The sequence below is a fragment of the Gekko japonicus genome, unplaced genomic scaffold (genome assembly GCF_001447785.1).
Source record: "Gekko japonicus isolate JY-2015 unplaced genomic scaffold, Gekko_japonicus_V1.1 scaffold1478, whole genome shotgun sequence".
Lineage (NCBI taxonomy): Eukaryota > Metazoa > Chordata > Lepidosauria > Squamata > Gekkonidae > Gekko > Gekko japonicus.
Genome location: NW_015174885.1, coordinates 176,608 through 198,948, shown reverse-complemented (window position 1 = coordinate 198,948; position 22,341 = coordinate 176,608). Strand labels below are relative to the sequence as shown.

The 22,341-nt window shown below is 45.7% G+C and overlaps 1 protein-coding gene across 1 annotated transcript in view; it reads right to left on the bottom strand.

Moving 5' to 3' along the window:
• NELFA (negative elongation factor complex member A) overlaps positions 1-22,341 on the bottom strand; it is a 53,099-nt gene that overhangs the window by 26,281 nt on the left and 4,477 nt on the right. The window contains exons 2-3 of the mRNA XM_015424919.1: positions 3,989-4,160; positions 814-975 (exon numbers count right to left, since the gene is read on the bottom strand). Of these exons, the coding sequence (XP_015280405.1) occupies positions 814-975; positions 3,989-4,160 (334 nt within the window). The remainder of the gene's footprint in view (positions 1-813; positions 976-3,988; positions 4,161-22,341) is intronic.

Below are 22,341 nucleotides of genomic sequence, written 5' to 3'. Positions count from 1 at the left end.
CAGCTGAAAAGACAACCTACAATCAACCAAGCTCTTTTAACAGACCAGTTTTATGAAAACTGAAACCTATCCAGAATGACCACAGTACTCAATACAGAGTACAATCTAATCCTGGGGAGTCTGCTGCAGGCAAATTCCTGGCGATCCGGGGGGGGTGGGGGAGGAAGGTGGAGCCACAGGAAGGCGGGGTGTGGGGACAGAAGGGACCTCAGCAGAATATAATGCCAGAGTCCACCATCCCAAGCAGCCATTTTCTCCAGAGGAACTGATCAGTGTTGTCTTAGGAGCAGTTAAAATTCCAAGAGATCTCCAGGCCCCACCTAGAGGTTGGCAGCCCTAGGAATCTGGCATGCATGTATTCTTATACACTAGGCCTCAGCCACTGATGCAATTTCAAATTTTCACTGTGCGCGTGACAGATGCAACGAAAGACAGAGCTCCTGATGAAGAAGCGGGAATTTCGATAGGTCGGGAAAACGGGGTCCATTGGAATGCCCTCTTCTACGCGTCTAATGGAAATAAAGAACTTCTCTTGCCCATCTTCCCTTTTTGTTTTTACGAAGGACTCTCCCTCAAATATTGTGCTACCTGCTACCATTGCGCCCAATTGTCCACGTGATTCCCACTTCAACAGTTCTGAATCAATGTTCCAGCCTACAGAAGTACATCCTGAGTTATCGACATCCTTCTCGAACAGCATGGAGCTACGATGCTGTTTAGGTTTTTAAAAATTATGCAAATGCATAAAGAATCGTATTCAGAGCCACCCCACGATTTTGTCTTTGTAAATATTATACCTGGCCCAAGACTTACACTTCTGTAAGAGCTCAGCTCGCAGAGTTGCGCTTTTTGGTTTCCGTTTCAGCTGAAAATGCTTCACCGGGGGAGTGAGGGGCCCGGCCAATGTGGTCAAGGCATTTTTATTTAAGTACTGGCACTCTAACGGCAACATCACGGAAGTTTCACATTCGCTCACTGCACGCAAATTGAGATACAAAGGAAATAAGTTCTCACATCAACTCATAAGGGAAAAAAGGCTTCAAATTTTGACTCAGTTACTCAACATTTCGTCAAAAAAATTCTACGACACAAAAACAACATGCTTTATATGCCATTTCTACAGGTGTCTTCTATGTCGCAGTTGGGGCCATGATCGGAAAAGCCCTTCCTCTTTACCATTTGAGTTAAAACAAGTAGGTCTGATTCATCCATGGAGATAGATCAAGATAGGCAGCCGCTGTGTTAGTCTGCCTGTAGCAGTAGAAAAGGTCAAGAGTCCAGTGGCACCTTAAAGACTAACAAAATGTGAGTCCATCTGTCCTTATATCTTGGAGAATGGAGTGGTTTTAAATAGCGAGTGACAATAGACTTCATTATCATTGGCTATTCAGCAGTCTCTCTTTCTAAAAGAGAGTCTGCTGAACTGCAACTGATAAGGAGGCTCAAAACAATGCATCCTTCTGGACTGAATCGAGACCTAGATTTCCTGTCTCATCACCAATGCTAATTTCTCCAGGCTTACTACCCCTCTGCATATCACAGCTAATCCAATCACGCCCGCTATGGTTATTCACCTGCTATTGTCATTTGTCTGCTATTTCACTTTCAAAACTATAAGGACTGATGGACTCTCATTCTGGCTACATCTGAAGAAGTGAGCAGTGACTCACGGAAGCTCCTCCCCTGCCACAAACTTTGTTAGTCTTTAAGGTGCTCCTGGATTCTGATTCATCCAGTCCAACTAACATAGGGTTGCAAGTAAGTATTTTGGAAGTAGTTTCCCATCCTCCTGAACTGCTGCCGCCAAGACCCTGTGGTGCACATGCAGCTCTCCTAGGCTTCTGTCCAAGCCATGTGTGCAATGTTTCAGCATGCCCTCCGCACAGCTAGACAAGTGTGCAGCTCTGTTTCTCCCTTCAATAACTTCAAAACCGTAACTACTTTGGCTTGTGGTCTCAGGAGAAGACACAAAGTGACTGCAGCCAGAAACTCCAGATGACTGATATGTGCAAGAGCTCAGTAATGTTTGAATGATTTGGAAAACCTATAAATATGGGAGTCTGTATTGATTGTCAGCTCTTTCTTAGAAGGGTCTCCTTGCCTGTAATCTGCTTGGTTTGGGTAAGAAATAACTAATGAGTACCTGTTGTCAACCTTGCTAACTCATTTGCCATGTATTGGGGGAAATTCCAGGGTAGGGGAAGTGTGAATGTGTGCGAGTGAGAACGGCTTTATTGTAGGGCAATACATCTCATGTAACTTCCTGACAATACCCTCCCTTCCCAGGAATAGTGGCCAGATGGCCTGGGTCTGTCTCTCTGTCTCCCTGCTTGCCGCCTCAGATGAGATAACAAAGGAATGATTTACAGGTGGGGCAAGATTAGAGGCGGGAATGAATGGTCACTGTGATTGGAGGGGACTATGTTTGAACCAGGTATAATTGAGGGTTTTCGCACCAGAATATCAGTTCTGACTCAACCAGGTTCTTAGCTGGAACATCTTTATTCTTTAATAAACAAATCACCTTCAGTGAGAGTAACTTTGTTCAAGTGGCTGACACACGTAATCACTTCTGCGTAAAATCAACAGATGGTATTATCATGTTCTTTGGGGTGACGACCTCCCTCTTGCCTGAGTACCAGGTACAGTTCTCCGTGGGTGGCTGTCAGTTCAGTATTTATTTATTTACAGGCTTCACTGGTACCCCACCTTTCTCCCCAGTGGGGGACCATTGGACTCTAGGCAGGTAACCATCCTACAGGCTTGCGGCCAAGAAGGAATGCATTTGGAGTCTAACGCCAGTCCCCTGCTGACCAACAGCCGCTGTGACCAGCCTGCATCCTGCTGCTCAGACGTGGGGTCATCAGCTCTCCAGGCTCAGTCTGGACTCCTGCCCCAGCTGCTCGGACAAAACATTCAACTGCAGTCACCGACCTCATGGGCAAGCAAGGATTGGGACGTCTCTTGCTGCTGCTGTGCACATAAAAGTGGAGTTGGTGTGAACATGCCAGGCTTGCCCTCCATGCGGTTATGGGAAATGTTGATGTTGCCTGCAGAGGGCTAAGGGTTTTGTGCAGGGTTGCCACTAAAATTTTATTTATCATTTCCCTGACTTTTCCTGACCAACGTTTGTCGGTTTCCCTGACCACCATTCAAATATAACCACAAGTTAAAAAATGAATAGGTTGTATTGCATTAATGCAAGGCTTAATGAAATGTTCCACTCTACAACTACACAAGTCTCAACTGCAAAAATATTTGTCAAAGTAAGAGATTTAATATCAGCTTCTTTCAACATTAACTGCAGCAACATCTGTTTTGCAATTGCACCAAAAATTACACCAAGATACAAACTTCAATTCGAGTAAACTCTGAATGCGAACAAATGACATAACATTTTTGTTTTTTTGTTTTTTAAAGGTACACTAAAAATTATATAAACGTTCTATCTAAAATGGTTGGGAAAGGGCATCATTGCTGGTAGTATTACACTGTTGTTCCAGGACGGTTTTTAGCTGTAATCCATGAGTCCCAGTGGAAAAGGCAGGCTACAAGTCAGGGGTCCCCAACCTTTTTAAGCCTGTGGGCACCATTGGAATTCTGATACAGCACGGTGGGCACAACCACAAAATGGGTGCCCTGGGAGCCAGACATGCAATGGCTGTTGAACCACTGTTTTTTAAAAATATCTACAACCAATCAAATACGCACAACCAATCATAAGAACATAAGAGAAGCCAATATTGGATCAGGTCAATGGCTCATCCAGCCCAACACTGTCACACAGTGGCCAAATCAGAAACTTTTGTCAGAGAAAAGCTCCACCTGGCACTACCCACTTTAAAAAAACACTTGGCAGATGCCCACGAGCACATTGGAGGTCCCTGCTATAAATGAAGTAATCCCACTCGCATGACACGGGATTGTACCCCAACCCATTATTTACTAAACAAATGAAAGACAGCCCTTTATGTGAAAGGAAACTTACCTTTATCTCGCAGTTCACCTAAAATATCCTGAACATTGGGATTTTGCTCCTCCAAATCAAGGTTAAGGGAGCCAGTATCTGGAAAGGATTTTAAAATATCAGCTACCATTAAGACCCAGGGGTCTGAATCCAAGGTAGCGAGCTGGATAATGTCACTCAGTGCAACTTTCATCTAACAAGAAAGAGGGGAAGAAGAAGAAAAAAATCAAGAGTGGCAGGCTCAAAGCAAATTGGAGCTGGTTTCTGAAAACTTTTCTCAACACATTTAAACTGAAACAGTTTCATTCCTGACACACTTGAAGGTCTGCATCATATAAATACATCATTACAAAATTCCTGATTCTTTTCCCGTTGTACCTGAGCACTCCACTGGAGCTTTGAGCACTGCAGATTGGACCCAAGAAGACCCAGGGGCAAAGGAAATATTTTGCATCTTGAGGCCTTGTCCATGTTGCACCTCAGGAATCTTTGACACCACATACCCCACGGGTGAACATCTCAGCATAAGGTCCATTTTGTGTTATGATCAGTTTTATGTATGTCTTTGTCAAATTAATGGAGTGCTCAATTTGAATTGTACCAGTGAGGAAAGCTTAGTGCCAAAGCACATTTGATAGTGGCTCTTGCATATGTACCTTTAAACCTGTATTTATATGAATGGACATTTTGTCTTTCTTACTGGGATTAGGTACCTTTATGCCGAAACACAGGACTTTTGTTTTTAAATGATATTTTAACACCTTTGCTTGTATTATTAAATTATATTTGGTATTCTGTACATCTGCACTACATGCATAGATATATTTTAGTTGCTTTTTTTCTTTGTTTAAACCTTTTTGGTTATCCACCTGCATCATATAAATACATCATTACTAGGTAACAGGCTACAACAGTGAAGCGATACCCTAAACCTGTTTGCAAGAGAGAACACAGGAAGACTTTATGTAGTCTTTCAGAGAAAGCTGCACACCATCGATAGTAGAAAGAACCTATTTAAAACAATGGCCCTTCCAGCCAGAAACATCTCTGTCTTCTCTGGATTCAGTTTGTTTGTTGCCTCTCAGCCACAGGACAACTGCATCCAGACATCTGGCCAGGGCAAGAGACGACACCCAGCTACATATTACTTTGAATAAACCTTCAGCTGTGGCCACTGGCATATCGTCTACAGCAAAACTTTGGATGATCTCATTAAGGGGCAGCACACTGGTGATAAACATGGGAGATAATAAACAGCCTTATGACACCCAAAATGTCAGCTCCCAAGGGAACGACTGCAAATACGGAACGTTCCAAGTTGAGGTTACTGATTTACCATGCAAGTAAGGGAAACAAGAAAGCACAAAAGCAGATGTTGCTAAAAGAAGGAGCAGAGGAGGTAATTTGATATACAGATAATTTGTTAATAGTCTCCAAACGCTCAGAACTGTTTTGGCAAGATCAAAACAGCAGAAGAGAGAATATTTATTAAGAACAGGGGGGGGGATTTACAGTTGCTGGCCTTGTGTGCGGATCGTCCCAGCGTCTTGCTGCTGCTATCTTAAAACGTGGCTTTAGGTGGTATCCTTACATCTGACATGGCAGTTAGATGCATCAACCTATGGCACAGCCTAGCAATGTTCCCTCTAATTTTTTTCCCCTCCTGACCAGAGCAGTTCACATCCTGAGCAAACTGTTGTAATCTTCAAATGGGCAACGGGCAGTGCAAGACCCTGTGTGGCTCCATACTGCTGCTGAGCGGGGCTTCCTGTGTTAATGAGCTCACGTGCACAGCTTGGAGGGAATGCTGGGCACAGAGTAATATCCCTCCAGCTAACCACGCAGTGTAACACTTCATCAGAGCAAGGTTAAGCATTTCTCTCATTCCAGCAATGGAAAATATATTTAGAAGATTTTTATTCATGTATTTATTTAGTCGGATACTTTTAGCCTGCTTTTCTCCGCCCAGTGTAGATCAAAGCAGCTTCCAGTATGAGAAAACAGTTAACCATCCAACACAACAAATCTACCTGCCCTCACCGGATGAACAGGTGCATGATTTGATCTGTGTCATTATGTCTATGTAAGTTCAGATATGCACCAGTAAGAGAGGACAAAAGTACAAGTTGAGTGGAAGGCTATACAGAACGTGCTCACATCAACAGAAACCTTCTGCTCCAGGCTACGGATAGTACAGTCCTCAATGGAGTCATACCCTGGTAAATCCCTTGAAATAAGTGAATTTAGAGGAGGGCCACTTTGTTTAGGATAGAACTACAAGAAACCAAGAACCCGGATCACAAATTAATTCCGGGAAGAAAAGCTAGGTGGGTTCTGTACAGAATGCAACCTCTCATTTATACACCACTTTCACTGTTATCATCCATTTGCACATCACAGCAGCCCTGTAAGGAAGGACACTGTTATCGCAGGTGGGAAAAAGGAGGCTCATCAAAGGCGGCTGAGAATGTGGCCAAGGTGAGATTTGTATGTATGTAAATCTCAGTTCAGGTGTCTCCCAAGGCCGCAGAGCTCATTTTCTTACCCTTGCTCAGCTATCAAATTTGATCATATCAACTTTGGTCAGAAGCCAAGTCTGTGAGTACTTTAAAAAATTAAAGGAACCCTTCCCCCCCCCCTCATTATTTCCTCCTCTTATAATGGGGACTCGCAGCTACTTGCGATTTTTCATTAACCACAACCCAGGCTATGATGCTAGGGTTAACACATGGAATCTGGAGGAATGACTCTGTCTTTTCATGCCAGGAGAGTTAAAGGGGTGGGAATCAAACACCCATGTATTTCAGCAGGCAGCTGTGTTAATCTGCAGCTGCAAAAGCTAGAAATAGTCTTGTGGAACCTTATAGACAAACCAATTTAATTTCGCAGTCCACAGCCTACTTAATCAGACACATGCAAGTGTAACATTGCTTTGCAGACATATATATTAAACAAATACATGAGGCTTCAGAGGGGATCAGTGGGGTCAATATGAAAAAACAGCTTTTACATCCCTATGTAAAACTCAAGTGCATCCAGGATAAACAGTTACCATAATAAAAAAGGTAAAGGTTCCCCTTGCTCAAAAGCCAGCCACTCTAGGGGGTGGTGCTCATCTCCATTTCCAAGCCGAAGAGCCAGAGCTGTCCGAAGACATTTCTGTGGTCATGTGGCCGGCTTGACTAAACGCCAAGGCGAACAGAACGCTATTATCTTCCCACCAAAGTGGTACCTATTTATCTACTTGCAATTTCTTGCTTTCAAACTGCTAGGTTGGCAGGAGCTGGGAGCTCACTCCGTCACATGACACTCGGGTCTCGAACTGCCGAGCTACTGACCTAAGCATCTTAACCACTCAGCCACCACGGCCCCTCTAGTTATCATAATACCAACTGCCTATTTAATTAGAAAAGGGGGAGGGGATCAGAAATTTTGAAATCACAGGGAAACAAATTCTTTCTTCCAGGGTACAAATACAGAAATTTTGCATATACAAGCAGGGGACTCACAAGTACTTGCGGGGACATCTCATTTTCCCCCTTCCCCACTATTTCTTCTCCCTTCCCTGAAAGCCCCCACAGTCTCTTTTTTCTGCTTCCGTCTCTCCTTCCTACTTACCAACCAACCAACCTTTTACCTGGCCCCCAAATTCAGCAATATTTGTTGTTTCATTTCTACTCTGCCTTTCTCCACAATGGAGAACCAAAGCAGCTTACATCATTTTCATGCCCTCCATTTTACTCTCACAACAACCCCGTGAGCTAAGTTAAGCTGAGAATGTGTAACTGGCCCTGTGTGTGTGTGTGTGTCCCCACAAGCTTCCATGGCAGAATGGTCATTCGAACCTGGGTCTCCCAGTTCTTATTCTGAAAAGTCTAACCACTACACCACACTGGCTTTCGTGCGATGGCTGCTGTTGAACAATAGTGAGCGGCTGGACCGGGGTGAGTCATGCAAGTTGTGTGGTATCAAGTCGCTCAGTGGCTGATGCCGGGCATGAGCCAATGAGTTCTCCCTCAAATGTCAAAACAGTCCCAGAAAGGGCTCACTTGCCTTTGACTTACAGAAACCTAGGCATGAAAGCTGTCTAGCAATGGCCACTGAGGGCATTTGTTTCTTAAAGCCACAGGCATAGCTTTTATTAACCCCCAATGTATTTCTTTCCCCCCCCCTTTTTTTAGATTTCAGATTTTTCTGCAAATCTGGGGCATTTTCCAGGTTTGTAGAAAGACCTATCTTGTCAATTCATGACTACAGTCTCTGGATCCAAGTACCTACAGATTTATCCATGCTGAGAATTACATATATTGGTACAATATTTACTTTCTTAACAAACTCGTATGCTTTAATAGAAAAAGCATTCAAATATAAAAACTGTACAATTTGGCACGATTATAAAATTAAAGGTTTTGCTTTCTGTGAGTAAGGTTGCAAATATAACCAATACAGGGGAGAGAGAAAGCTGCAAATTGCTTCGTCCTGTGCTACTTTGGCACATGTCATCTGAAAAGCGGGGGGGGGGGGGGGGGGGGATAAATTTTGAAAACAAAGCACACATATTTTGCAGTAAACAAAAGAATATGTTATTTGGACAAAAATAGTCTAATTCAGACACGATGAGACTCGCAACATATTCAGATAGCAAGTTAATATTTATAACACAGAAAACAGTGACCTCTTAACAATATTAATATCACGCATGTTAACTGTGAACAAAAATAGTCGCATTTTAAAAATAAAAATATCAGTGAAAATATTAACAACTCAACTCCTGATTCTAAGCCTTTATTTTTATCTTTGTGGAGAACTTTAAAAACCCTGAGGCGTACACTGTCTAAGACAGGGGTGTCGAACTTAAGGCCCGGGGGCCAGATCTGGCCCATCCAGGACTCCTGTGCGGCTCGCGAGCAACTGATGCAAGGGAGGAAGTGCTGGGGGGGAGTGGGCGGAGCCTCTCCATTGTGACTTCAGCACAGCAGAACAACCTCGTCTGCAGCAGTCCAGCATCGTTGGGGGGCATCTGCCCAGCACTGCACTGCTGGCCTCTCCAGTCCGCCTCTGTGGGTTTTCTTCTGCACCTCCCCCACCCCCAGCCCATGGGGCCTTGTAGTACGGCTACACCAACTTGGAGCTTACCAGTTGCTGTCCTTTATACAATTTGTATCTCCAGTACCTGGCATTATGTTTTATGGTACACGTGGCCCGGCCCGACAAAGTGATCCGGCCCTCATAACAAATGAGTTTGACACCTCCGGTCTAAGACAAGCATCCTCTACTTGGCTCAGAGCTTAGCTTATTGCTTGATTCGGTTTGTTTCCAAATTCTTTCACGTGATGTAGATTACAGACGCCGCTGAAATTGGTATGGATGAAGAGGAAACAGCGACCTGGTGGTACAGAGATCTTGTCACCATGTTTCAGGGGGAAGTTGATTCACAGTCACAGATTACACTCCCGGACCAAATTCCTTAAGATGTTCTGCATTCTGCAACATTGGAGAGGACATTTCCAATGTCAAGTTCTAAGTCTGCTGTTGTCTACTAATCCAGAGAAATGCTGCTGTTACTACCTTTGAATCCACATGAAGCTGTGCTCAGATACAGTTGATGATACCTGGGCAATAAGGCGAGGAATGGCCAATGCACAGACTCCTGAAGGAATAGTGTGTAGAACAGTTATGGCATTCTGCATCTGAACCCAGAAGATACCTTCATCAGCTTTCAGATCTTCAATTATAATTGGTTCTCAAAGAGTTACTTAAAGTTTCAAAAGAAATTCCTTAACAGATTACTACTCCATCTAGTTTTACTACACAGTTTGAAGGTCCCTCTTTTATTCTCACCATTGCTGTCTTCTCAACGCTTCTCAAAGCTGCAGTTACAATATGAGTAGATTTTATTTTATAGATTTTATTTATACTCTTCTCTAGATCTTTTCCACAATGTCCAACTTTATGAAACCATTAAGAAGCAGATTTAGGATATGGTTAAAGGTAAAGGTTTCCCTTGCTCAAAAGCTAGTTGAATCTGACTCTAAGGAGCAGTGCTCATCTCCGTTTCCAAGCCGAAGAGCCAGTGCTGTCCAAAGCCTTCCCCATGGTCATGTGGCCGGCATGACTAAACGCCGAAGCGCACGGAACACTGTTACCTTCCCACCGAAGCGGTACCTATTTATCTACTTGCAATGTCTTGCTTTCGAACTGCTAGGTTGGCAGGAGCTGGGGCCAGAGACGGGAGCTCACTCTGTCATGCGGCACTTGGGTCTCGAACTGCCGAACTACAGACCTTCCGGTCTGCAGCTCAGCGTCTTAACCTATGAGCCACCATAGCTCCTTTAGGATATGGGAGGCACATCCAATTGTAGCAATATGTGGGGTCTGACCTAGAACAGGGGCCCCCCAACCTTTTTGAGCCTGCAGGCACCTTTGGAATTCTGGAACAGTATGACGGATGCATGCACAAAATGGCTGCAACCATTTACCTTCAGTCCCACAGTGAAAATCCTTGTGGTGTGGTAGCACCACATTGGAGCCCCCTGGTCTAGTATCATGTCCCATGCGGCTTTCATTTTGCCAGCACTGTTAGCCCAAGAAATAAATACTTTACCACACCCGATCACCAAGCCGTCACATTTCATTACTGAGGCATTCTGCAGTCTCTATATTCTCTGTAAATGTTCTTGTAGAACACTGGTTGAGGAATCGTGAGCCAGGCCACCCCCCAATGGGTACCTCACATTTGTGCACCCCCCAAAAAAAAACCCCTTGAACTTCACCAGAAGCCTGGATATAATAGGCAGTAGGGGCTCCAGAACAAGTAGGAATTTCTTCTGCATGGTCTCTGGCAGGAGTAGCCTACCTGCTAGAATGCACCAAAGCGTACATCCCTTAAACGCCCCTTTGTCCTCCGCCTTCAGAAGCCACTAACTTATTTGCTAGATAATAACGTGAGCAATGCTCTCTCTAAGCTGTGGAGTCTTGTGAGCAAAAATTCTACTTTGTGAGCGACTGGCCTTAAAGTTGTGAGCCAGCGATTTGGCTGCGGCATAAATAAGTTTGCTCTGGAGCCATTCCTTCCTGAGCTAAGACAAAAATCTGTGAGCTGGAGGCTAAAAAACTGTGAGCTAGCTCACACTGACTCAGCTTAGAGGGAACACTGAACGCGAGGCTCCAGAACCCTCCTCAGTATACAGCCTGACCCAGTAATTCAGTCCCAAGCCCAGGAAAATGTCATCCAGGGAGTGCACAGCTTTTCTGAACAACCCAAGCCGGTTCACTGCCCTGGTAAGTCAAGCACTTCACCTAAACCATCCCACTGTCCACTTAGACATGCCCTCTCCTGCATCTCATCCTTCCAAACCCAGAAACAAATTGGGCATATCCAGCCCCTACAACTTTGTAGCTGCACCCAAGCCTCATTCCCCAACTTTGTGGGTGCCTTGTTTCCCAGAAGTACCTCTGCTTTTCTGAAATTAATGAATTCCCTTCTTTGGTTCTTGGATCTTCATCCCTCACTTGGAGCCTCAACTTCATAGTTGTTTTCTGTTTGAGGTGTTGCTTTCGCCCCAGAAATTCCATGCCCTCCACCAGCTTGTCCATCTTTTGTCCTGGACCTCAACACAACAGACACTTCTTTTCAGGTTAAGGCAAAACACATTCTTCCTTTTGCCCTTTATTGCCCCTTTGGTTCCCCAATTAGGCAATTACCAGAAGAGACACTGCTTGGATTATAAAATTATACTGCAGTGTTTAGGTTTTTGCTTCCCCTTCCCCTTTGTCTTTAGGGGGAACAAAGATTTGTATCATTTCAAGAGTTTCTTTCTCTCCCATGTTATCTGTTCCAGACCAACTACAGTTTATTTGTTTGTTTTTAAATTTCTTTTGTCTCATTTTTTCTTTTTTAAAAGGAATGGTGTATCGGAGTGGAACCTGAGTATACATTACACCGTTGGGTCCCAAAATAACTAGCATTGTGACACAGTCTAACACTATATATGTAAAGGATGACTGAACTCCTTTCCTCAGACCTAATCCGATTGCGACTGCGCTCAAGAAGTATTGAGAGAGTGATACAAAATAAACTAAACTACGAATCGTATAAAACATCATTCTCTACATGGTTGAGAAAAGCCTGCTCTGCATTCAAGCCTAAGGAAACGGTCACGTTTCTTGATAAATTCTAATTCGGCAGGAAATCCCTTTGGAGATTCTCCTTGGTAAAGAATGGTAAATTTTAGATCAGCTGCAAAGTATCCTGAGAGACCAAGATGTTCTCCCAATGAGTTCCATTTGTCTGAACTATGCCAGACAGGGCACTGTTGACAAAACAAAGGTGATGCTTACCCTTTGGTGCCTCTTTTCTTTAGTAAAATCAAGGAGGAGCGAGCCCCCTAAGACTGAGTGGATGTGAGATTTCCCAGGGGCCCACCGAGCTTTCAGACAGTGGGCGGGGCTTTTTATTAGCTCCCCCCCCTTCCAATTAAAGGGTTCTCTAGTATACTAGCTGCTACAACCGCTGCAGGATAATCAGGAGGACTGATAAGCACCCGAGAGTTAGTGTGTGGTTCCATTCCCTCTTCCACCTTTCCTTCTTTTTATTCCCCCTTCCTCCGTCCTGGCAGTCTTTCCTTTCTTTTTATTCCTCCTCCTCACTCCCTCCAACTTTTCTTTACTTATTTTTAGCACCCTTCTGTGATCCTTTGGCCATGCCTCTGGTGGCAGCCATTTTATGATGGCGTTCACCACCACCCCGTCTCAAAATTCAAAGGTGCCTGCAGACTCAAAAAGATTGATGACCCCAGCTTGTAGACATACAGAACACTGTCAAGGACACATATATTGCTTAAATGGATATCATTTTGGCAACAACATGCTATATAATCATATATAAAAGATCTCAGTGTTTTAAGAGAGACTATAAACACACGTCATAAAATTTAACTTGATATTCAGATACACTGATAGTCTATTATGAATGCATGAGACTAATCTCCAAATAACACATTTTTGTTTACTGCAAAAGTTGTTTTCTACTTCAACTTTTATTTTTTCCTACCTCTTAGATGGCAAAAATTAAGATACATGTGCTCAGGTACTGCCAGGTGCAGCAGTCTGCATAAGCATTGGGTTTAGCCACAGTTTTGCTTACAGAAAACTTTTCTCTCCCAGATGCACTATTCATGGTAACACTCCACTGCCTCAAGCAAACCATAAGAGAAGATGAGTCGTATCAGAGCCAAAAGTCCATGGAATCACCAGCACCCAACATACTGGATCAGAAATGAAAAATATCATCAATGCAATTCATCTTTCCTTACCTCCTAGAGATGGGAAGTCTCAGGGGGCAAAACAACAACACTGGTCTGAACTCATTTTCCCTTCCCCTGGGCTTCTTTAAAAAATGTCAAACACAAAACCCAGAGATTTCTGGAAGCTCTGTAAAAAGCCTTATATGAAATTTTCTGTTTGAATGTGTAGTGCGAAGGTTTTTCGGTTTAAGACACAGCCTTCGATTGTGACAATTCATGTGCATATTGCAGACAACATATTTTCGGTTCGGTTCGCCTTTATTGGCATAAAATACCTTAAAAGGATTACTATAAAAAGGAATAATATTTTCAACGATATGTGACTAACTGTATACACACTACGCTGTGTGCACTACCAAATGTTTTCAATGTGGCTCTATAAAGCTGTTCGTCTTTACTATAAGAATTGTTTTTTAATTCAACTTTTATTTTTTTCCCCAAATGACAACAACCAAGGTGTGTGCGCAAAAGTAGCAAATGGTGAAGCAGTTTGTAGCTCTCTCTCTTGCACGCTCACTGGCTATATTCCAATCCACTTTATAGAAAAGGCGTTGATGTCTAAGTTTCATCAATACCTTAGGGACCGCCTGCAGACGTCTGAACCCTTATACATGAAGCTGCCTTATACCTTTTCCTTTTCAATACTGAAATGTATTTGTATTTAGCCATAGGCCATTACAAACCAAGAATAACAACAGAGAGGAATACTATGAATATGAATAATGTTATAAAATTGAGTAAAATTTAAGATATAATAAAACCATTAAACCAAAGTTATAAACAATTAATTAAATAAAAAGGTATCCACTAAGATCAATATTAATTAGTTCCCATAAGAACAGTGCTGGCCCGTATTTTCTTTGCAGCCAAGGCATATAAAGCCATTTTACAAGATATATTGGCATTGGAATCAGCTAACAAGAATACAATCTTCTCAGAGAAGCTGCCTTATAATGAATCAGACCTTTCTCCATCAAAGTCAGTATTGTCTACTCAGACTGGCAGCAGCTCTCCAGGGTCTTAGGCAGAGGTCTTATTTATTTATTTAATTCTATTTCTATCCCGCCCTCCCCGCGAACAGGCTCAGGGCAGATTACAAGATCACACCAAAAAATCGTGACAACAACAGCACGTAAGTTAAATAATTAAAGATAACATTCGAAAAGAATAATAAAAACAATAATCAGTGCGAAAGCCTCGTTAGCTTAGGCTGATCAGAAGCCGGCGATTTCACTAGGAGAGGCCAGAGATGGATTTGGATGTCCGCCGCCTCAGCAGAAACCCCGGCGGAACAGCTCCGTTTTACAGGCCCTACAGAACTGTAACGAATCCCGCAGGGCCTTGATCTCAAGTGGGAGCTTGTTCCACCAGGTTGGGGTCAAGGCAGAGAAAACCCTGGCCCTAATTTGAGGCTAGCCAGACATCCTTGGGGCCGGGAACAACCAGTAGATGTTGGTCAGTTGAGCGCAATGCTCTGTGGGGCACCTATGGGGAGAGGCGATCCTGAAGATATGCAGGTCCCTGGCCGCATAGGACTGTGAAGGTCTTTCACATCACTTACTGCCTGGATCTTTTTAAACTGGAGATTGAACCTGGGACCTTCTGCATGCCAAGCAGAGGCTCTCCTACTCCGCCACCACTCCGCCTGCTTAATCAATATATATCAAGTTGTACGATTGTATATACTAAGTTACAAATGATGCTGTCATAATCTGTGCAGGACAGAGGCAGGACCTAGAGGCCTAAGCTCTAGGAGGGGCCTGTCTGGGAGTAGTAAGTAGACAGCCTACAATCCCCACAATGCTTAGGGACGGTTTTTAGCCAATCAGAGTACAGGGATTCTGGGAAGAGATTGCTACATACTCTGTGAGGAGTCTGACTTGAGCTGCTACCTGGGGAAAACAGGGTGTTCTTTCGGGTCTCTCTGCGGCCTGGTCTCAGTGAGGGGACAGGCTGGTCTGGGGAAGAGAAAGATCCCTCCGTTCTTTCGGGTCTCTCTGCAGCCTGGTCTCAGAGGGGACAGGCTGGTCTGGTGAGAGAAAAGATTCCCCACTTGGCGCAGCGTGAGTGTTAGGCAGGAGGCCTGGTAAGAAGGCAGGAGGCCTGAAGTAGTAACTAGTTAAGTGACAGAGTAGTCGCATTCGGATTCTGTTAATTTTGCCTTTTAAACACTGTTATACCTTTTTAAAGCACCTTGCCTTATTTGCCTTGCCCCAGTATTGTTCTTAATAAACCATTATTAAGTTTCTCTGCGTTGGTCATCACGCCCACGTTTCTCGGCTACAAAGGGGCAATTTGAAGGGGCTTGGGAAGGTACCCTGGGCCTTCTCAAGGGACCGAAGTCCAGGGTGGCGGCGGCAGAAGGTGGAGACTCCCCCTGGGGTCATGACAGATGCACTTTATGCTATTACAGCAGTGAAATCAGATTTAATAAGAATGTCAGTACTGCATATATTTTAATTGCTGGCCGGGGGAGGGGAACTGTTCTTTCCCCTGCCTTCAGTATTTCCAGGGATTTTCCATCTCTAGGTATACAGTCTATGCTCCTGCCACAGGGCAGTTGTGTTTCCCCAGCATCCATACTATAAATAGGAAAACTGTGACGCTCCCCCCAGCAAGTGCAACCCCTAATGCTGTGATGCAACTGCATGACATTCACAGGGACATGGCCACACAGTGGCAATGACATTACTGTTGATTAGCAACACAGCCCCAGCCAGTCCCCATCCAACCGTGTGTGTGTGTGGCGAGTTTTTATATTTATTATTTCTATTTATATCCCACCCTTCCCGCAAGCGGGCTCAGACAAAGAAGATTATATTGGATTTATACCCCGCCCTTCACTACCCGAAGGAGTCTCAGAGCGGCTTACAATCTCCTTTCGCTTCCCCTCCCCACAATAGACACCCTGTGAGGTAGGCGGGGCTGAGAGAACTCTGACAGAAACGGCTTTTTCAAGAACAGCTGTGCCAGAAGTATGGCTTGCCCAGTCCTGGATCCCTTCCAGTCTGGCTTTCGCCCGGGTCACGGGACGGAGGCGGCGTTGGTCGCCTTGACTGATGATCACCGAAGGCATCTCGATTGAGGCGGTGTGGCGGCATTGCTGTTGTTAGATCTGTCAGCCGCGTTCGATACGGTCGACCATCAGCTGTTGACCCACCGCCTCGCCAACGTGGGGATTCAGGGGCTTGCCCTTCGATGGTTTGCCTCTTTTCTCAAAGGTCGGGGACAGAGGGTGGCGATTGGGGATCAGCGGTCCCGGAGGCATCCTCTTGAGTGTGGGGTCAGATTGCCCGGAGCTATGGGCTTGGGTGTCATCAATATGCAGATGACACCCAGCTCTATCTGATGCTGGGCAGCCAGTCGGACTCCAGTCCTGATGACCTTCATAGGGCGTTGCAAGCCATGGCTGGTTGGCTCAGGCTGAGCCGGCTGAAACTAAACCTGGCAAAGACAGAGGTCCTGGGCCTGAGTCGGATCGGTTCGGGACTGGGGCTCCCTCTCCCGACCTTCGACAGGATGCCTTTGGTGCCGGCACAGAGGGTTAGGAGTTTGGGGGTGCTACTGGACTCCTCTTTAACGATGGAGGTCCAGGTGGCAGCCACTGTCAAGTCAGCCTTCTACCATCTTCAGCTGGCACGACAGTTGGTTCCCTACCTGGATCGTGATGACCTGGCCACAGTGATCCATGCGACGGTCACCTCGAGGTTAGACTACTGCAACGCTCTCTACATGGAGATGCCTTTGTTGCAGATCCGGAAGCTGCAGCTAGTGCAGAATGCAGCAGCCAGGCTGCTGATGGGTCTCACTAGGCGGGACCATATCCAGCCTGTGCTGAAGGTGCTGCACTGGCTGCCAATAGCATACCGGATCCGTTTCAAAGTGCTGGTTCTTACCTTTAAAGCCCTATATGGCCAGGGTCCGGCTTACCTGAGGGACCGCCTTTCCCCATATGTTCCCCCAAGGGCACTACAGTCAGGGGGGCAACATCTGTTGGTTATCCCAAGCCCCCAAGGTAGTTAAATATGCTGCAACCATGGCCAGGGTTTTTTCGGTGGCAGCCCCCACCTGGTGGAACGAGCTCCCGGAGATCAGGGCCCTGCAGGATCTTATGCAGTTCCGCAGGGCCTGCAAGACGGAGCTCTTCCGCCAGGCTTTCGAGTAGGGGCTGCCACCGCCATTGTACCACCACCGTATTAACATCATGAGGCGCACTGGCCCTGGTATGGGGATGACAGTTATAGTGTAACATCAACTGAGCAGAGACAATTGTGTTTACTCAGAGTGTGTTATTGTTATTGGCATTTTATTATGGAATTTATACGGTCTGTTGAGCACCGACTTTTAACTGTTTTATAGGTAATTATTCTTTATTGTTTTATATATGGCATGTGCCTCTGTGTTCGCTGTCCTGAGCCCATGTTGGAAGGGCGGGATACAAATTTAATAAATAAATAAATAAGGTCATCCAGCCAGGTGCAAGTGGAGGAGTGGGGAATCAAACCCGCTTCTCCCAGATTAGAGTCTGCGCACTTAACCACTACACCAAACTGGCTTTCAGGGCGGCTCACAACAATAAATTTAATACAATCTTAAAATAATCAGACAATAAATAGCAATATTAGTACAATAAAACCAATTTAAAACATTTAAAGCAAACAGTGCAGTATATTCAGTTTCAGTTCCTACAGCTGGGAAACGACTGGGCCAGCGCTGAGCCATGGTGGTCTCATACAGCAGCGACAATAATATGGAGGCCAGCTGGTAGATGCCCGCTGCCTCAACCAAAGGCCTGGCGGAACAACTCACAGGGCCTTGATCTCAATCTGAAGCAGGTCCCATCAGACTGGGGCCAGGGCCGAGAAAGCCCGGGCCCTAGTTGAGGCTAGGCGGGCACCTTTCGGGCTGGGGACAGTCAGCAGATGGCTATCTGCAGAGCACAAGGCTCTTTGGGGCACATATGGGATGTTGTTAGTCTCTCAGTATTTGATTTGCTGTAGAGTTTTAGTCCTCAGTTTGGCTTCTGGGTCCAACTCTCACAGCCATACATTACTAACTGGGAATACCATTGCTTTGACCACAGTTGGACCATAAGGAAGGCCGAGCACCAAAGAATAGATGCTTTCGAATTATGGTGCTGGAGAAGACTCTTGAGAGTCCCTTGGACTGCAAGGAGGTCAAATCAGTCAATCCTAAGCTAAATCAACCCTGACTGTTCCCTGAAGCTGAAGCTCAAATACTTTGGCTACCAAATGAGAAGGGAGCACTCACTGGAGAAGACCCTGATGCTGGGAAGGACTGAAGGTAACAGAAGAAGGGGATGGCAAAGGATGAGATGGTTAGACAGGGCTATCGAAGCAACGAACATGAAATTAAGCAAACTCCGGAGCATGACAGAAGACAGGAGGGCCTGGCATGATGTGGTCCAGCGGGGTCGCAAAGAGTCGGACTCGACTGTGCGACTGAACAACAACAACAAAAGTAGCTTCTGGGGGTGCCCTGCGGTTGGCGCATGCCTGTTTCTTGAGTCTTGGGGATAATTTAGCCCCAAACATTTTGAATGGCATTAAAAACACAGAGTTCTGAGTCGCTCCCTGCCAGCTTAGAGACTGACGACATCCTGAACTTAGCCCAGCCAGGCCCGTTAGGCTGTGTCCCCCTGGCTTGACTGTCTGGGCTTGTAGAACAAATTTGGAGTCCAGTGGCAGATTTGTTCTACAAGCCCAGTCCAACATAGCTGACCACCTGGATCTGTTTGGGCTTGGACACCTTTCCCTGTGGCGTGCAGGGAATGAACAACACTCCTCCTCCTTTTGGGAAATGGAAGCCCACAGCACCTCTTCCCCAAACAAAGAGCAATTCCCGGCTTTTTCACTGTTTGAAAGGGTGCGCCCGTCTCACGCTGTACCACGCGGCTGCGCAACTGCTCATGCAGCCGTTTTGCAACATCATCAGAGCGCCCCTTCCTCACAAAGCAATGCCTCAATAATGGGGTGGGTGGGAGAGCATGAGCTCCTAGGACTATGCACTCAATCAGCTGATTCAACTATCTGACCTAAACATTTCCAGGGGGACACAAAACCTTGATTCAAAGAATGGGAGCAGGCTGGCAAAAAAAAGTCTTAGATGGAAAGGCACTCCCCCCTTCTCACACACAGGAAGGGAATGCCTCTTCCAAGAAGGGAATGCCTCTTCCAATTAGAATCCTCAGCAAACCAAGGCAATGATTTCTTCACCAGCAGTCCTATTTATGCGGAAATGAGTCAATTAAAATCTGCATAAAATTACTGGTCTCCCCCAAACTTTAACCAATAACATCCATTCTTTGAAGAAGCGAGCCTGAGGGATTAAAAGTACATCTCCCTTTTTTTAGATCAAGATGGGTAGCTGGGTTAGTCTGTCTATGGCAGTACAAAAGAGCAAGAAGTCCAGGAGCGCATTAAACACCAACAAAACTAGTGGCACGGGATGAGCTTTTGTGAGTCACGGCTCACATCTTCAGATCTGAAGGAATGAGCGGTGACTCAAATCTCCGACCTGTCAGACCTCTGGGTAAATCAGTTCCCAACAACATTCACTTCAAAGGAGGATACGTTTATTGAGACACTGACAGGATCCAGCCTGTACACTGGCTGTGTTAGAACTGAGCTTAAAGGCACGAAAGCAACAGGTATACAGGGTTCAAGCGAGTCTTTGCTAGTCTTATAAGGTGCAACTGGACTCTGATTTTTCCCTTTTTTATGGCATGCAAAACGGGATTTCCCCACTTAGCAGGACAACTCTCCCTCGTCTGAGGAACTCCTACCCTGAAGATCTAGTTGGTCTCTAAGGTGCGACTGGACTCGATTAGAGCCCTTCTTGCCTTCCTTATTACAGCTGTACAGACAAACATGGCACACAGTGTGGCTGGGTTAATGGCTTAATGAAGTCAGACAAGGCCAGGGCCTCAAAGCTGCCAAAGTGGTCTGTGACAGTATTGTTCAAAATACTTTAACGAAAATATAACAAACATCATCCCTCAACTTAATTTCTGCAAAGTCATTTCAGAGTTCTGTAAAAACATTGGTCAAACTGGGCCATCTTGTATTTAATGGGAGAAGGGAATGAAACAATATACAGAGAATAAAGGAAACATCAGAATAAGGATTTTTGGCTGGAGATCCTGAATTTTGATTTTTTTTTTTGGTCATCTTCGGGGCATGGAACAGCGGTCACTTGGGGTGCGTGGGGGGGGGGGCATTTGTGAGTTTCCTGCATTGTGCAGGGGGTTGGACTAGATTACCCTGGATATCCCTTCCAACTCTATGATTCCAACTCAGTGTTCCCTCTAAGCAGAGTTAGTGTGAGCTAGCTCTCAGTTTTTCAGCCTCCAGCTCACACATTTTTGTCTTCACTCAGGCAGGATGGCTGTAGAGCAATCTGATTTGTGCTGCTGCCAAATCGCTCGCTCACAACTTTCATGCCAGTAGCTCACAAAGTAGAATTTTTGCTCAGAAGACTCCACAGCTTAGAGGGAGCATTGCTCATGAGTTCTCCAAAAGCGAGAGCCAGGCTTGCAAGGGAGGGTGGTCTACAAGCTGAATGAATGGATGACTTAAATCCATCAGGTACAAGAAGAAGAGGAGATTGGAGTTACACCCCGCCCTTCACTACCCAAAGGAATCTCAGAACGGCTTGCAAGCTCCTTTCCCTTCCCCTCCCCACAACAGACACCCTGTGAGGTAGGTGGGGCTGAGAGAGCTCTTGACAGAAACTGCTCTTTTTCAAGAACAGCCCTGCCAGAACTGTGGCTTGCCCAAGGTCATCCAGCCAGGTGCAAGTGGAGGAGTGGGGGATCAAACCTGGTTCTCCCAGATTAGAGTCTGCGCACTTAATCACTACACCAAACTGGCTCTCAAGACACAAGGAGAGGCCAACCTCCGCTAAGGTGCAAGCCGCCTGCACTGTTACAGAAGAAACTGCTTCCAAGTACATCTAGCTGCCCAAGCACAGCTCAAGTCTGCTTAAAAACCACCGACATGCTCTGCCCTCACAGAAATTATCTAGGGCACTGACAAGATGGCACTCTGTTGAGATCTCTGTGAGACACTCACTGAGGAGGTGGGATGGCCCGACCGGGCTCACTTCATCTTTCCAGCCAAAGATCGGGGGAGACCAGATTCAAGCCCAGTCGCACCCTAGAGACCACCGTGACTTTCCCGGGGATGAGCTTTCGAAAGTCGAAGCTCCCTTCCGCCAGATTCAAGGAGGAATGGAGACCCCAGAGTCTTCGTATCCCAGGCTGAAGGTGAAAGGGTGAGGCAAAGGAAAGAACCAGGATGCAGAAGTACCATGCAGAAGGGAATTGGCTTGATTAGAGCAGGGGGAGAAATGCTGAGGGCTACAGTGCCGTACCAAAGTTGCACCCCTGCCTGGTGTAGTGGTTAAAAGCACAGACTCTAATCTGGGAGAACCGGGTTTGATTCCCCACGCCTCCACTTGCAGCTGCTGGTGTGACCTTGGGTCTGTCACAAGTTCTCTCAGAGCTGTTCCCTCAAGGGTAGCCCTGGAGTGAGCTCTCTCAGCCCCACCTCCTTCACAGGGTGTCTGTTGTGGGGAGGGGAAGGGAAAGGAGATTGTAAGCCGCTCTGAGATTCCTTTGGGTAGTGAAGGGCGGGGTATAAATCCAATCTCTTTTCTTCTGTTACAGTCATGATTTAGCCTACTTTCTCTGTCTAGAGGCAACTGAGCTGGGGCACAGGAACAGGATTTAGTCCAAGGAAACGAAAGGCAGGCCCACTATAGCCACAGCCTATGCTGCAGTTTCCTCAGGGCGTTGGTTAGTGCTCCACGCTTTTGGCAATCTGCTGCCATAATCCTTACTTGAGTGCGTTTTGCAGTAACTTGCTCAAAGACAAGCCAACCAGAAGGACCCTCTTTCCTCCTCTATTCAGCAGCAAACCAATCAAAACAAAGCTCGATCGCTCTCAAAGAGATTCTCAGTCAATACCCAGTGCTGCCACTCACATCACATGAAGCTGCCATCCATCGGCCTAGCAAGATCGGTATCGATGACTCTGACTGGCCTGA